At 51.0% G+C, this 19,173-nt stretch overlaps 1 protein-coding gene across 1 annotated transcript in view; it reads right to left on the bottom strand.

The window, feature by feature from the left end:
- The window catches only part of TNK1 (tyrosine kinase non receptor 1), a 30,640-nt gene extending 11,966 nt beyond the window's left edge, over window positions 1–18,674 (bottom strand). Inside the window, exons 1-2 of the mRNA XM_077261475.1 lie at window positions 18,382–18,674; window positions 4,650–4,820 (exon numbers count right to left, since the gene is read on the bottom strand). Coding sequence (XP_077117590.1) covers window positions 4,650–4,812 — 163 coding nt within the window. The 5' untranslated portion in view covers window positions 4,813–4,820; window positions 18,382–18,674. The remainder of the gene's footprint in view (window positions 1–4,649; window positions 4,821–18,381) is intronic.
- Window positions 18,675–19,173: the final 499 nt, after the last annotated feature.

The raw sequence follows: 19,173 nt of genomic DNA, 5'->3' as shown, positions 1-19,173 counted from the left end.
GATGAGAGTACATAGACTAGAGATAGTGGAGAATGAGACTAGGTGGATAGGAGATAGTGGACGAAGTGACTTAATGGACAACAGATGACAGAGGATGAGATTATATGCATGTGAGATGGCAGAGTATGGGACTAGATGGACATGAGAGGATGGAGGAGGAGACTACATGGCTAAAAGATGAAAGGGGATGGAACTGGATGGACATGGCAGAGGAGGAGACTAGAGGGATAGAAGATGACAGGATGGGAGTAGATGAATATGAAATGGTGGAGGAATGGACAAAAGATGATGGAGTATGGGACTAGATGGACTATTGATGGCAGGCTAACACTAGATGCACAGAAGATGACAGAGGTTGGGAATAGATGAGCAAGAGATAATGGAGGATGAAACTTGATCGACAATAGATGGTTGACAATGATACTAGATGCAAAGGAGATTGTGTTGGATGAGACTAGATGGACTATAGATCATGAAGGGTGAGACTGGATGCACAAGGGATGACAAAGGATAGGACTAGATGGACAACAGATCACGCAGGATGAGACTAGATTGACAGGAGACAGTGGAAGAGGAGACCAGATGGATAGAAGATGACAGATGATGGGACTAGATGGACAGGAGATGGTGGAAGATGGGACTACATGGACAGGAGATGGTGGAAGATGGGACTAGATGGACAGCAGATGGTGGAGGATGGGACTAGCTGGACTGGAGATGGTGGAGTATGCGACTGGATGGACAGGAGATGGTGGAGTATGCGACTAGATGGACAGGAGATGGTGGAGTATGCGACTAGATGGACAGGAGATGGTGGAGTATGCGACTAGATGGACAGGAGATGGTGGAGTATGCGACTAGATGGACAGGAGATGGTGGAGTATGCGACTAGATGGACAGGAGATGGTGGAGTATGCGACTAAATGGACAGGAGATGGTGGAGGATGAGACTAAATGGACAGGAGATGGTGGAGGATGGGATCAGATGGACAGGAGATGGTGGAGGATGAGAGTAGATGGACAGGAGATGGTGGAGGATGAGAGTAGATGGACAGGAGATGGTGGAAGATGGGACTAGATGGACAGGAGATGGTGGAGGATGGGATAAGATGGATAGGAGATGGTGGAGGATGAGACTAAATGGACAGGAGATGGTGGAGGATGAGACTAAATGGAAAGCAGATGACGCAAGATGGGACCAGATGGACAGGAGATAGTGGAGGATGGGATCAGATGGACAGGAGATGGTGGAGGATGAGAGTAGATGGACAGGAAATGATTAGGGTATTTTTTTATCCACTTCTATGGAAAATTGAATCAGCTTTTTAATTCTCCGCAAGCCGCTCCAGGAATGACGGGAGTATGAGAGATCTCCACACCTCATTCACTTCCCATGACTCAGGACACGTGAGAAAGTATCAGACACGAAGGAGGCAAATCACCAAGAACAACACAACATAGGAAGTCTTATGTAATGGACAAAGGAAAGGACACTTCCCTGCCAGACCAAAGCAGAACTACAGCCCCACCATGTGGGATCCAGTCCTACAGATCAGCACTACAGCCCCCATCATGTGGATCCAGTCCCATAGAACAGCACCACAGCCCCCATCATGTGGGATCCAGTCCTACAGATCAGCACCACAGCCCCCATCATGTGGATCCAGTCCCATAGACCAGCACCACAGCCCCCATCATGTGGGATCCAGTCCTACAGATCAGCACTACAGCCTCCATCATGTGGATCCAGTCCCATAGACCAGCACCACAGCCCCCATCATGTGGGGCCCAGTCCCATAGACCAGCACCACAGCCCCCATCATGTGGGACCCAGTCCTACAGATCAGCACCACAGCCCCCATCATGTGGGACCCAGTCCTACAGATCAGCACCACAGCCCCCCATCATGTGGGACCCAGTCCCATAGATCAGCACTACAGCCCCCATCATGTGGGATCCAGTCCCATAGATCAGCACCACAGCCCCCCCATCATGAGGGACCCAGTCCCATAGATCAGCACTACAGCCCCCATCATGTGGGACCCAGTCCCATAGACCAGCACCACAGCCCCCATCATGTGGGATCCAGTCCCATAGATCAGCACCACAGCCCCCCATCATGTGGGATCCAGTCCCATAGACCAGCACCACAGCCCCCATCATGTGGGATCCAGTCCCATAGATCAGCCACAGCTCCCATCATGTGGGATCCAGTCCCATAGACCAGCACCACAGCCCCCATCATGTGGGATCCAGTCCCATAGATCAGCACCACAGCCCCCCATCATGTGGGATCCAGTCCCATAGATCAGCACCACAGCTCCCATCATGTGGGATCCAGTCCCATAGACCAGCACCACAGCCCCCATCATGTGGGATCCAGTCCCATAGACCAGCACCACAGCCCCCCATCATGTGGGATCCAGTCCCATAGATCAGCACCACAGCCCCCATCATGTGGGACCCAGTCCTACAGATCAGCCACAGCTCCCATCATGTGGGATCCAGTCCCATAGACCAGCACCACAGCCCCCATCATGTGGGATCCAGTCCCATAGATCAGCACCACAGCCCCCCATCATGTGGGATCCAGTCCCATAGATCAGCACCACAGCTCCCATCATGTGGGATCCAGTCCCATAGACCAGCACCACAGCCCCCATCATGTGGGATCCAGTCCCATAGACCAGCACCACAGCCCCCCATCATGTGGGATCCAGTCCCATAGATCAGCACCACAGCCCCCATCATGTGGGATCCAGTCCTACAGATCAGCACCACAGCCCCCATCATGTGGGACCCAGTCCTACAGATCAGCACCACAGCCCCCATCATGTGGGACCCAGTCCTACAGATCAGCACCACAGCCCCCATCATGTGGGATCCAGTTCCATAGACCAGCACTACAGCCTCCATCATGTGGATCCAGTCCCATAGACCAGCACCACAGCCCCCATCATGTGGGATCCAGTCCTACAGATCAGCACCACAGCCCCCATCATGTGGGACCCAGTCCTACAGATCAGTACCACAGCCCCCATCATGTGGGACCCAGTCCTACAGATCAGCACCACAGCCCCATCATGTGGGATCCAGTCCCATAGATCAGCACTACATCTCCCATCATGTGGGATCCAGTTCCATAGATCAGCACCACAGCCCCCATCATGTGGGACCAAGTCTTACAGATCAGCACCACAGCCCCCATCATGTGGGATCCAGTCCTACAGATCAGCACCACAGCCTCCATCATGTGGATCCAGTCCCATAGAACAGCACTACAGCCCCCATCATGTGGAATCCAGTCCCATAGAACAGCACTACAGCTCCCATCATGTGCGATCCAGTCCCATAGAACAGCACTACAGCCCCCATCATGTGGGATCCAGTCCTACAGATCAGCACCACAGCCCCCATCATGTGGGATCCAGTCCCATAGAACAGCACTACAGCCCCCATCATGTGGGATCCAGTCCCATAGAACAGCACTACAGCCCCCATCATGTGGGATCCAGTCCCATAGAACAGCACTACAGCCCCCATCATGTGGGATCCAGTCCCATAGAACAGCACTACAGCTCCCATCATGTGGGATCCAGTCCTACAGATCAGCACCACAGCCCCCATCATGTGGGATCCAGTCCCATAGAACAGCACTACAGCCCCCATCATGTGGGATCCAGTCCCATAGAACAGCACTACAGCCCCCATCATGTGGGATCCAGTCCCATAGAACAGCACTACAGCCCCCATCATGTGGGATCCAGTCCCATAGAACAGCACTACAGCTCCCATCATGTTGGATCCAGTCCCATAGATCAGCACCACAGCCCCCATCATGTGGGATCCAGTCCTACAGATCAGCACTACAGCTCCCATCATGTGGGATCCAGTCCCATAGAACAGCACTACAGCTCCCATCATGTTGGATCCAGTCCCATAGATCAGCACTACATCACCCATCATGTGGGATCCAGTCCTACAGATCAGCACTACAGCTCCCATCATGTTGGATCCAGTCCCATAGATCAGCACTACAGCCCCCATCATGTTGGATCCAGTCCCATAGATCAGCACCACAGCCCCCATCATGTGGGATCCAGTCCCATAGATCAGCACTACATCACCCATCATGTGGGATCCAGTCCTACAGATCAGCACTACAGCTCCCATCATGTGGGATCCAGTTCCATAGACCAGCACTACAGCTCCCATCATGTGGGATCCAGTTCCATAGACCAGCACTACAGCTCCCATCATGTTGGATCCAGTTCCATAGATCAGCACCACAGCTCCCATCATGTGGGATCCAGTCCCATAGATCAGCACCACAGCTCCCATCATGTGGGATCCAGTCCGATAGATCAGCACCACAGCCCCCATCATGTGGGATCCAGTTCCATAGACCAGCACTACAGCCCCCCATCATGTGGGATCCAGTCCTACAGATCAGCACCACAGCTCCCATCATGTGGGATCCAGTCCTACAGATCAGCACCACAGCCCCCCATCATTTGGGATCCAGTCCCATAGACCAGCACCACAGCTCCCATCATGTGGGATCCAGTCCCATAGACCAGCACCACAGCTCCCATCATGTGGGATCCAGTCCCATAGATCAGCACTACAGCTCCCATCATGGATCTTACCTGGTCTCCCCATTCCGATCTGATCCAGGTCAAACGGCTTCACAAAGTCGAAGTGTCCCGGGCGCGTCACGTTCATCTCGTCCCGGATCTTGGCGTAGAACTGTTCCAGCTGGAGCTCCCGCAGGAGCGAGAGAAGCCACTCGGAGCCTTCCTCCGTCACCATGTCCGCACCTGGAGGGAAGAGAGCGCCGGTCAGGAGTGTGTGCGGCGGGGACGAGCAGCCGGGATTTATGGCTGCGGTGTACACCTCCACCACGCTGTATACACACAACACGCGCTGAGTGACGGGACACGCCTGCTCCGTGTGTACCGCGTCACCCTCACGTGTGGGACATCAGAGACAACATGTACGGGCAGGCGAGGAATGAGGAAGAGACAGGAGCATCAAAACACAGGGAACCTCTCCTCCTACCATTGTCCTGCCTAGTAATACTGCCCCATCATCGTCCTGCCTGGTAATACTGCCCCACTATTGTCCTGCCTGGTAATACTGCCCCATCATCACTGTCCTGCCTGGTAATACTGCCCCACCATCACTGTCCTGCCTGGTAATACTGCCCCATCATCGTCCTGCCTGGTAATACTGCCCCATCATCGTCCTGCCTGGTAATACTGCCCCACCATCATTGTCCTGCCTGGTAATACTGCCCCATCATCGTCCTGCCTGGTAATACTGCCCCATCATCGTCCTGCCTGGTAATACTGCCCCATCATCGTCCTAGTAATACTGCCCCATCATCGTCCTAGTAATACTGCCCCATCATCGTCCTAGTAATACTGCCCCATCATCACTGTCCTGCCTGGTAATACTGCCCCATCATCGTCCTGCCTGGTAATACTGCCCCACTATTGTCCTGCCTGGTAATACTGCCCCACCATCACTGTCCTGCCTGGTAATACTGCCCCATCATCGTCCTGCCTGGTAATACTGCCCCATCATCGTCCTGCCTGGTAATCCTGCCCCATCATCGTCCTGCCTGGTAATACTGCCCCACTATTGTCCTGCCTCGTAATACTGCCCCATCATCACTGTCCTGCCTGGTAATACTGCCCCACCATCTTCCTGCCTGGTAATACTGCCCCACCATCTTCCTGCCTGGTAATACTGCCCCACCATCGTCCAGCCTGGTAATACTGCCCCATCATCCTGCCTGGTAATACTGCCCCACCATCGTCCTGCCTGGTAATACTGCCCCATCATCGTCCTGCCTGGTAATACTGCCCCACCATCCTGCCTGGTAATACTGCCCCATCATCGTCCTGCCTGGTAATACTGCCCCACCATCGTCCTGCCTGGTAATACTGCCCTATTATTGTCCTGCCTGGTAATACTGCCCCATCATCGTCCTGCCTGGTAATACTGCCCCACCATCGTCCTGCCTGGTAATACTGCCCTATTATTGTCCTGCCTGGTAATACTGCCCCACCATCGTCCTGCCTGGTAATACTGCCCCACCATCCTGCCTGGTAATACTGCCCCATCATCGTCCTGCCTGGTAATACTGCCCCACCATCGTCCTGCCTGGTAATACTGCCCTATTATTGTCCTGCCTGGTAATACTGCCCCATCATCGTCCTGCCTGGTAATACTGCCCCACTATTGTCCTGCCTGGTAATACTGCCCCACCATCACTGTCCTGCCTGGTAATACTGCCCCACCATCACTGTCCTGCCTGGTAATACTGCCCCATCATCGTCCTGCCTGGTAATACTGCCCCATCATCGTCCTGCCTGGTAATACTGCCCCACCATCATTGTCCTGCCTGGTAATACTGCCCCATCATCGTCTTGCCTGGTAATACTGCCCCACCATCATTGTCCTGCCTGGTAATATTGCCCCATCATCGTCCTAGTAATACTGCCCCACCATCGTCCTGCCTGGTAATACTGCCCCACCATCGTCCTGCCTGGTAATACTGCCCCACCATCGTCCTGCCTGGTAATACTGCCCCACCATCGTCCAGCCTGGTAATACTGCCCCACCATCGTCCAGCCTGGTAATACTGCCCCACCATCGTCCTGCTTGATAATACTGCCCCATCATCTTCCTGCCTGGTAATACTGCCCCACCATCATCCTGCCTGGTAATACTGCCCCATCATCGTCCTACCTGGTAATACTGCCCCACCATCGTCCTGCCTGGTAATACTGCCCCACCATCGTCCAGCCTGGTAATACTGCCCCACCATCGTCCAGCCTGGTAATACTGCCCCACCATCGTCCTGCTTGATAATACTGCCCCATCATCTTCCTGCCTGGTAATACTGCCCCATCATCGTCCTACCTGGTAATACTGCCCCACCATCGTCCTGCCTGGTAATACTGCCCCACCATCTTCCTGCCTGGTAATACTGCCCCATCATCACTGTCCTGCCTGGTAATACTGCCCCATCATCATCCTGCCTGGTAATACTGCCCCATCATCGTCCTACCTGGTAATACTGCCCCACCATCCTGCCTGGTAATACTGCCCCACCATCTTCCTGCCTGGTAATACTGCCCCACCATCGTCCTACCTGGTAATACTGCCCCACCATCCTGCCTGGTAATACTGCCCCACCATCTTCCTGCCTGGTAATACTGCCCCACCATCGTCCTGCCTGGTAATACTGCCCCACCATCGTCCAGCCTGGTAATACTGCCCCACCATCTTCCTGCCTGGTAATACTGCCCCACCATCGTCCTGCCTGGTAATACTGCCCCACCATCGTCCTGCCTGGTAATACTGCCCCACCATCTTCCTGCCTGGTAATACTGCCCCACCATCTTCCTGCCTGGTAATACTGCCCCATCATCACTGTCCTGCCTGGTAATACTGCCCCATCATCATCCTGCCTGGTAATACTGCCCCATCATCGTCCTACCTGGTAATACTGCCCCACCATCTTCCTGCCTGGTAATACTGCCCCACCATCTTCCTGCCTGGTAATACTGCCCCACCATCGTCCTGCCTGGTAATACTGCCCCACCATCGTCCTGCCTGGTAATACTGCCCCACCATCTTCCTGCCTGGTAATACTGCCCCACCATCGTCCTGCCTGGTAATACTGCCCCACCATCTTCCTGCCTGGTAATACTGCCCCACCATCGTCCAGCCTGGTAATACTGCCCCATCATCCTGCCTGGTAATACTGCCCCATCATCGTCCTGCCTGGTAATACTGCCCCACCATCGTCCTGCCTGGTAATACTGCCCTATTATTGTCCTGCCTGGTAATACTGCCCCATCATCCTGCCTGGTAATACTGCCCTATTATTGTCCTGCACCGACGTCTGATACTGGACCTGTAGTGGAGGCTCCTCATGGGGTCTGGCCTCCATGTTGGGCTCTATCGTTCCTGTCAGGACAGTTTTGGAGGGAAACATTCCCGCCTAAAATTCTGTTGCTGGGCAGAGTCCTGTCAACAGCAGCTGATTGGGCTATACAAACACCTAATTGGGCTATACAAACACCTATGAGGTGCTGTTGCTGGGGTTGCATCTGCCCGGTGACAGGTGGTGATTGGATTCTCCCATCCATGTGACCCCTGCTACAGTATTTATAGCAGTCTCTGGGGCTGAGGGGCTCGTCAGTCGGGAATCATCTGCTGTGTGGGTGCGGTCTCCTGCCCCGGTTCTCATCACGATTCCTGTCGCTCTGTCTTTATTAGGAGGGTAATGTCACTCACCACATTGAAAAGTCTCCATACTGATGGTGGCCATTTATCATAGCGGGACTATCCTGAATTTCAGGAGCGGTCCCAGGAGGCCGGGGTACGTCCCGACTAAGCTCAGTCTGTGTCCTTAGGACCAATGTGCAGCTGATATAACAATGGAGCAGGAGCCGATAGCTCGTCCTCCACCATTCTGTCTATGTGAAGACTGAAGGACCTGACAGGACCTTTAGGTCATGTGACTGTCAGAGGAGAGGATCGGGACACAGGCCCATGAGGTGTGTATGTAGCACAGATGTGTGCGCGCTGATGTATAAGGGCAGTGTGTGTGCACAATGGGAGGACGTCATACTTTGGGATGGGCAGCATACTGTGTGACGGGGTACTGTGGGGGCATCTACTGTATACGGAGCACTGTAGGAACATGAAAATGGTTCCATACTCTGTGGGGTCACCAGTGGGCTCACCTAGTATTTCTGGGGTGGGCGTATATAAAGGACAAGGTTAGGTTACAGGATTATAAAGTAAAAATTGGCGTGAACCGCAGTACGTGTCTTTTTTTTACTACATTGGGAGGAGTGACTTTAAGGTTACGTTCCCTTAGAATGTTCTTGCTGTGGACCTCCGAGGTCCTGCTTTGCATGGCACCTATATCCATTGTGCATTGGCCATGTGGTAGCATGACACATCCTGGGGGCTTGATGGTAACAGGAATCCCTCTATTGTCCTACAGACCAGACGCCGGCCCTCTACCGTCCTTAACTGACAATTAATGGGGTCAGGACAGGCTCGGATGTGGAATACATGAACGTTGTTCCGGATAATTAGTAAATGAGTCATTAGAATTTTGTGCTGGGTGACTTCATGTCTCTCGGGGGTGCCGGCCTCACCCTACCCAGATATAAACAGGACATCACCAAATCTGCCAAATATTATCACTACCTATGCCGGGGGCGTCCACACCTATGACTGTGCCACAGCGGAGCAGGACCCAAAACATTCACAGCTTTTTATGATCTCGTCCCATCCCATGAACTCATGCAACTCAACACGTGTACCGCCACTTCCCAAACATCAGAGCCAACCCTAAAAATCCAGAGCCTCAGAACTAGATCTGATGTTAATCTGCAGAACCTTCTACCCGAAACATGGTCTACACCGTACACCCTTCACCGTTCCCCCAGTCCGCCCCAGCGCCTCAACCCCTGTCCGCCCCAGCGCCTCAACCCCTGCCCGCCCCAGCGCCTCAACCCCTGCCCGCCCCAGCGCCTCAACCCCGGCCCACCCCAGCGCCTCAACCCCGGCCCACCCCAGCGCTTCAATCCCGGCCCACCCCAGCGCCTCAAACCCGGCCCGCCCCAGCGCCTCATCCCCGGCCCATCCAAGCGCCTCAATCCCGGCCTACCACAGCCCCTCTCCCTGCCCACCCCAGCACCTCAACCCCTGCCCACCCCAGCACCTCAACCCCTGCCCACCCCAGCACCTCAACCCCTGCCCACCCCAGCGCCTAAACCCCTGCCCACCCCAGCGCCTAAACCCCTGCCCACCCCAGCGCCTCAACCCCTGTCCGCCCCAGCGCCTCACCCTCTGTCCGCCATATAGCACCCCTTCTTTCTCCACCTTGTGACACTAGGCTGTAATGACGGGCGTACACGAGGGCGCTCCATGGCAGGACAGCTTATTATAAACACTTTCTAAATCCAGAATAGTTTATGTAATTTTGGAAACAACCAGCGAGAGTATGAGCACAGCAAGATGAGCGGCCGCACCCCGCACCACTGCTCACGTGTGGTGGGTGTGACTGGCACATCGCCCACATTATGGGGCCACACGTGTCTCTGTCCTTCCCGGGCACTGATTTGTGTTTTCTGTTCTACCAGTGTACTGTGCCCCCATTACATGAGACACGAGTGTGACCTCTGAGGAGCCTGGGGTGACGGCACCCTCCCAAATACTGGGCAACAGAGCTAACCATCTATCACGCCCTCACCGGCAGTGCGGTGTGCGAACACTCCACAGAATACACACCGTCACAATTATACGCTCACCCTCCCTATAGTGCGTGCACACTCAGTCTGTGGCGCGGGGCAGTGGGCTATGTGGCCCCCGGCCCGTTACATGAAGGTGGGGTCCTGGCTGGGAGTGTGGACTTGTGCTGTGGGGGCGCTACGCCGGTGCAGGCCGCATGGAACCAGTGACTTTGGTTGGCCAGGATCAGGTGTTGGACAGTTCAATGAGGGAGACCACCACTCAGAAACAATGACTTGGGGGGGGGGGGATTATACACGGTAGATGGACGTTCCTCCACAACACGGAGCATTTTCACACAAACCCGTGTGTCCCGTGTCCTCACTTGTCCCCTCTACTCCACCACAAGCGTCCAGTGAGAGTCCTAGTCCCACCCGCGGTTCCGCGTCTGTAAGGGTGCCACCATGGCCGCTGACGCTCTGGACCACCTGCCCAGGACACTCTCTCCGTCTTACACACTCTCTCCCGTCCTGGCTCATTATCTCCGAGTTATAAGCTCAGGGCCGTACTGCCCGCTGTCCTCTGCCAGGACCCGTCTCCGATCGATCACTCGGTTTTCGGTCACTTCTCTCATTCCTCCCACTAGGACCTTGCTATCCACAGTCACGGGCTCCTGTCTTGTTAGGGACACGCGTGTCACAAGACCCTGCTCACTGATCAGATCTTAGGTCTTCTTTCTACACACAACAGGCCCTGTCTGACGTTATGGAGGGAAACAGTCTCTGTCCCTTCATATTAGCCCCTCTCACTCTGGGCTGGTCCCAATCAATAACTCTAAGTCTCTCTACAGTCTAGCAACATTTAACATTAACGCATGTCACAGTTCACATTACACTTGTTCTTCAAGGGGGCATGTGGGCAGTATGTCCATCTCCTTACACTATCACACTACTTCACAGTGTTACACTCAGGCTGTGGATACACCACACTACATTACACAGAGACACACTTACCAGTGTTGTACCCGCAGACTGAGTGTGAGTGTAACACTGAGTGTGTGTCCGTGTAATGTACTGTGAGTGTGTGATGTAAGGTGATGTACCCATAGACTAATTGTCAGTGTATCACCCTATGTCACACACTCACGGTACATTACATGGACACACACTTAGTGTTACACGCACACTACATTACACGGACACACACTCAGTGTTACACTCACGGTACATTACACAGACACACACTCAGTGTTACACTCACTACATTACACAGACACACACTCAGTGTTACACTCACGGTACATTACACGGACACACACTCAGTGTTACACTCACACTACATTACACAGACACACACTCAGTGTTACACTCACGGTACATTACACAGACACACACTCAGTGTTACACTCACACTACATTACACAGACACACACTCAGTGTTACACTCACGGTACATTACACGGACACACACTCAGTGTTACACTCACACTACATTACACGGACACACACTCAGTGTTACACTCACACTACATTACACAGACACACACTCAGTGTTACACTCACACTACATTACACGGACACACACTCAGTGTTACACTCACGGTACATTACACAGACACACACTCAGTGTTACACTCACACTACATTACACGGACACACACTCCGTGTTACACTCACACTACATTACACACACACACTCTGTTACACTCACACTACATTACACAGACACACACTCAGTGTTACACTCACGGTACATTACACAGACACACACTCAGTGTTACACTCACACTACATTACACGGACACACACTCCGTGTTACACTCACACTACATTACACAGACACACACTCAGTGTTACACTCACTACATTACACAGACACACACTCAGTGTTACACTCACTACATTACACAGACACACACTCAGTGTTACACTCACGGTACATTACACGGACACACACTCAGTGTTACACTCACACTACATTACACAGACACACACTCAGTGTTACACTCACACTACATTACACGGACACACACTCAGTGTTACACTCACACTACATTACACAGACACACACTCAGTGTTACACTCACACTACATTACACGGACACACACTCAGTGTTACACTCACACTACATTACACACACACACTGTTACACTCACACTACATTACACAGACACACACTCAGTGTTACACTCACTACATTACACAGACACACACTCAGTGTTACAGTGTTACACTCACTACATTACACAGACACACACTCAGTGTTACACTCACGGTACATTACACGGACACACACTCAGTGTTACACTCACACTACATTACACAGACACACACTCAGTGTTACACTCACTACATTACACGGACACACACTCAGTGTTACACTCACGGTACATTACACGGACACACACTCAGTGTTACACTCACACTACATTACACAGACACACACTCAGTGTTACACTCACTACATTACACGGACACACACTCAGTGTTACACTCACGGTACATTACACGGACACACACTCAGTGTTACACTCACACTACATTACACGGACACACTCAGTGTTACACTCACGGTACATTACACGGACACACACTCAGTGTTACACTCACGGTACATTACACGGACACACTCAGTGTTACACTCACACTACATTACACGGACACACTCAGTGTTACACTCACGGTACATTACACGGACACACACTCAGTGTTACACTCACACTACATTACACGGACACACACTCAGTGTTACACTCACGGTACATTACACAGACACACACTCAGTGTTACACTCACACTACATTACACGGACACACTCTGTTACACTCACACTACATTACACAGACACACACTCAGTGTTACACTCACTACATTACACAGACACACACTCAGTGTTACACTCACGGTACATTACACGGACACACACTCAGTGTTACACTCACGGTACATTACACGGACACACACTCAGTGTTACACTCACACTACATTACACGGACACACACTCAGTGTTACACTCACGGTACATTACACAGACACACACTCAGTGTTACACTCACACTACATTACACGGACACACTCTGTTACACTCACACTACATTACACAGACACACACTCAGTGTTACACTCACTACATTACACAGACACACACTCAGTGTTACACTCACGGTACATTACACGGACACACACTCAGTGTTACACTCACGGTACATTACACGGACACACACTCAGTGTTACACTCACACTACATTACACGGACACACACTCAGTGTTACACTCACGGTACATTACACAGACACACACTCAGTGTTACACTCACACTACATTACACGGACACACTCTGTTACACTCACACTACATTACACAGACACACACTCAGTGTTACACTCACTACATTACACAGACACACACTCAGTGTTACACTCACGGTACATTACACGGACACACACTCAGTGTTACACTCACACTACATTACACGGACACACTCTGTTACACTCACACTACATTACACAGACACACACTCAGTGTTACACTCACTACATTACACGGACACACTCAGTGTTACACTCACGGTACATTACACGGACACACACTCAGTGTTACACTCACACTACATTACACGGACACACACTCAGTGTTACACTCACGGTACATTACACAGACACACACTCAGTGTTACACTCACACTACATTACACACACACACTCTGTTACACTCACACTACATTACACAGACACACACTCAGTGTTACACTCACTACATTACACAGACACACACTCAGTGTTACACTCACGGTACATTACACGGACACACACTCAGTGTTACACTCACACTACATTACACAGACACACACTCAGTGTTACACTCACACTACATTACACGGACACACACTCAGTGTTACACTCACACTACATTACACAGACACACACTCAGTGTTACACTCACACTACATTACACGGACACACACTCAGTGTTACACTCACACTACATTACACACACACACTGTTACACTCACACTACATTACACAGACACACACTCAGTGTTACACTCACTACATTACACAGACACACACTCAGTGTTACAGTGTTACACTCACTACATTACACAGACACACACTCAGTGTTACACTCACGGTACATTACACGGACACACTCAGTGTTACACTCACGGTACATTACACGGACACACACTCAGTGTTACACTCACACTACATTACACAGACACACACTCAGTGTTACACTCACTACATTACACGGACACACACTCAGTGTTACACTCACGGTACATTACACGGACACACACTCAGTGTTACACTCACACTACATTACACGGACACACTCAGTGTTACACTCACGGTACATTACACGGACACACACTCAGTGTTACACTCACGGTACATTACACAGACACACACTCAGTGTTACACTCACGGTACATTACACGGACACACTCAGTGTTACACTCACACTACATTACACGGACACACTCAGTGTTACACTCACGGTACATTACACGGACACACACTCAGTGTTACACTCACGGTACATTACACAGACACACTCAGTTACACTCACGGTACATTACACGGACACACTCAGTGTTACACTCACGGTACATTACACAGACACACACTCAGTGTTACACTCACGGTACATTACACGGACACACTCAGTGTTACACTCACGGTACATTACACGGACACACACTCAGTGTTACACTCACGGTACATTACACGGACACACACTCAGTGTTACACTCACACTACATTACACAGACACACACTCAGTGTTACACCCACGGTACATTACACAGACACACACTCAGTGTTACACTCACGGTACATTACACGGACACACTCAGTGTTACACTCACGGTACATTACACGGACACACACTCAGTGTTACACTCACGGTACATTACACGGACACACACTCAGTGTTACACTCACGGTACATTACACGGACACACACTCAGTGTTACACTCACACTACATTACACAGACACACACTCAGTGTTACACTCACACTACATTACACAGACACACACTCAGTGTTACACCCACGGTACATTACACGGACACACACTCAGTGTTACACTCACGGTACATTACACGGACACACACTCAGTGTTACACTCACGGTACATTACACGGACACACACTTAGTGTTACACTCACACTACATTACACAGACACACTCAGTGTTACACTCACACTACATTACACAGACACACACTCAGTGTTACACTCACGGTACATTACACGGACACACACTTAGTGTTACACTCACACTACATTACACAGACACACACTCAGTGTTACACTCACTACATTACACAGACACACACTCAGTGTTACACTCACGGTACATTACACAGACACACTCAGTTACACTCACGGTACATTACACGGACACACTCAGTGTTACACTCACGGTACATTACACAGACACACTCAGTTACACTCACACTACATTACACGGACACACACTCAGTGTTACACTCACACTACATTACACGGACACACACTCAGTGTTACACTCACTACATTACACGGACACACACTCAGTGTTACACTCACACTACATTACACGGACACACACTCAGTGTTACACTCACGGTACATTACACGGACACACACTCAGTGTTACACTCACACTACATTACACGGACACACACTCAGTGTTACACTCACGGTACATTACACGGACACACACTCAGTGTTACACTCACACTACATTACACAGACACACACTCAGTGTTACACTCACACTACATTACACAGACACACACTCAGTGTTACACCCACGGTACATTACACGGACACACACTCAGTGTTACACTCACGGTACATTACACGGACACACACTCAGTGTTACACTCACGGTACATTACACAGACACACACTCAGTGTTACACTCACACTACATTACACGGACACACTCAGTGTTACACTCACGGTACATTACACGGACACACACTCAGTGTTACACTCACGGTACATTACACAGACACACACTCAGTGTTACACTCACGGTACATTACACGGACACACACTCAGTGTTACACTCACGGTACATTACACAGACACACTCAGTTACACTCACGGTACATTACACGGACACACTCAGTGTTACACTCACGGTACATTACACAGACACACTCAGTTACACTCACGGTACATTACACAGACACACACTCAGTGTTACACTCACTACATTACACGGACACACACTCAGTGTTACACTCACACTACATTACACGGACACACACAGTGTTACACTCACACTACATTACACGGACACACACTCACTGTTACACTCACACTACATTACACAGACACACACTCAGTGTTACACTCACACTACATTACACGGACACACACTCAGTGTTACACTCACGGTACATTACACGGACACACACTCAGTGTTACACTCACACTACATTACACGGACACACACTCAGTGTTACACTCACGGTACATTACACGGACACACACTCAGTGTTACACTCACGGTACATTACACGGACACACACTCAGTGTTACACTCACACTACAGTACACGGACACACACTCAGTGTTACACTCACGGTACATTACACGGACACACACTCAGTGTTACACTCACGGTACATTACACGGACACACACTCAGTGTTACACTCACACTACAGTACACGGACACACACTCAGTGTTACACTCACGGTACATTACACGGACACACACTCAGTGTTACACTCACTACATTACACGGACACACACTCAGTGTTACACTCACACTACATTACACGGACACACACAGTGTTACACTCACTACATTACACAGACACACACTCAGTGTTACACTCACACTACATTACACAGACACACACTCAGTGTTACACTCACTACATTACACGGACACACACTCAGTGTTACACTCACGGTACATTACACGGACACACACTCAGTGTTACACTCACACTACATTACACAGACACACACTCAGTGTTACACTCACTACATTACACGGACACACACTCAGTGTTACACTCACGGTACATTACACGGACACACACTCAGTGTTACACTCACACTACATTACACGGACACACACTCAGTGTTACACTCACGGTACATTACACGGACACACACTCAGTGTTACACTCACACTACATTACACAGACACACACTCAGTGTTACACTCACGGTACATTACACAGACACACACTCAGTGTTACACTCACACTACACGGACACACTCAGTGTTACACTCACGGTACATTACACGGACACACACTCAGTGTTACACTCACGGTACATTACACGGACACACACTCAGTGTTACACTCACGGTACATTACACAGACACACTCAGTTACACTCACGGTACATTACACGGACACACACTCAGTGTTACACTCACGGTACATTACACAGACACACTCAGTTACACTCACGGTACATTACACGGACACACTCAGTGTTACACTCACGGTACATTACACAGACACACACTCAGTGTTACACTCACTACATTACACGGACACACACAGTGTTACACTCACACTACATTACACGGACACACACTCAGTGTTACACTCACACTACATTACACAGACACACACTCAGTGTTACACTCACACTACATTACACGGACACACACAGTGTTACACTCACACTACATTACACGGACACACACTCAGTGTTACACTCACACTACATTACACAGACACACACTCAGTGTTACACTCACGGTACATTACACGGACACACACTCAGTGTTACACTGACGGTACATTACACGGACACACACTCAGTGTTACACTCACATTACACGGACACACACTCAGTGTTACACTCACACTACATTACACGGACACACACTCAGTGTTACACTCACGGTACATTACACGGACACACACTCAGTGTTACACTCACACTACATTACACGGACACACACTCAGACCCCAGTAACAGCAGGACATGGACGCTCTCTCCTTACAGTATAGACAGGTGAGAGGGGCCACATTTACATGTGGACAGGTGACGACCCCCAGGACCCCACACCCCATCACTCGCCATTGTGGCCCCCGACTACTGACAGACATAACCTGGATCCCACAGGTCCACTCACCTGCGAGACGGCCAAAGAGCAGACGAGCAGTCTGAATCCACACCAGGGCGCCTGTCTCTTGTGGCCTGAGGCCTGCTGCACTCTAGGAGACTCTCCGCACACACCGCCCTATACCGGACTATATACCGTCCTCTCCTCCTACCACTTTCTCCTGTCCCCGCCTGTCTCTCTCTGATGTTACCCGGGCTGTCTCTTACATGGGTCCTCCAGGCCTCTCTCTGCACAATGGCTGCACTCACTGTGGATCTCTCAGTATCTGCAGTCTCTTGTGTCTCTGTGGGACCAGTCTGACCACCTGTACCTGTCCCTCCCTGTAACGTGACCCCGGCCACCGCCATTACAGACCTCCCCCATTAGAGGCCTCAGTGCAGTAGAATGTCAGCTCTCGGGCTCAGCTGTGTCCTCCTGTAATGTGACCCCGGCCTCCCCCATTAGAGGCCTCAGTACAGTAGAGTGTCAGCTCTTGGGCTCAGCTGTGTCCCCCTGTAATGTGACCCCGGCCTCCTCCATTAGAGGCCTCAGTGCAGTAGAGTGTCAGCTCTTGGGCTCAGCTGTGTCCTCCTGTAATGTGACCTCGGCCTCCCCCATTAGAGGCCTCAGTGCAGTAGAGTGTCAGCTCTTGGGCTCAGCTGTGTCCTCCTGTAATGTGACCCCGGCCTCCTCCATTAGAGGCCTCAGTGCAGTACAGTGTCAGCTCTTGGGCTCAGCTGTGTCCCCCCTGTAATGTGACCCCGGCCTCCCCCATTAGAGGCCTCAGTGCAGTAGAGTGTCAGCTCTTGGGCTCAGCTGTGT

Source organism: Ranitomeya variabilis, chromosome 5 (assembly GCF_051348905.1).
Source record: "Ranitomeya variabilis isolate aRanVar5 chromosome 5, aRanVar5.hap1, whole genome shotgun sequence".
Classification (NCBI taxonomy): Eukaryota; Metazoa; Chordata; class Amphibia; order Anura; family Dendrobatidae; genus Ranitomeya; species Ranitomeya variabilis.
Note: the sequence above shows the minus strand (reverse complement) of the source record. Positions and strands in the feature narration are given on the sequence as shown.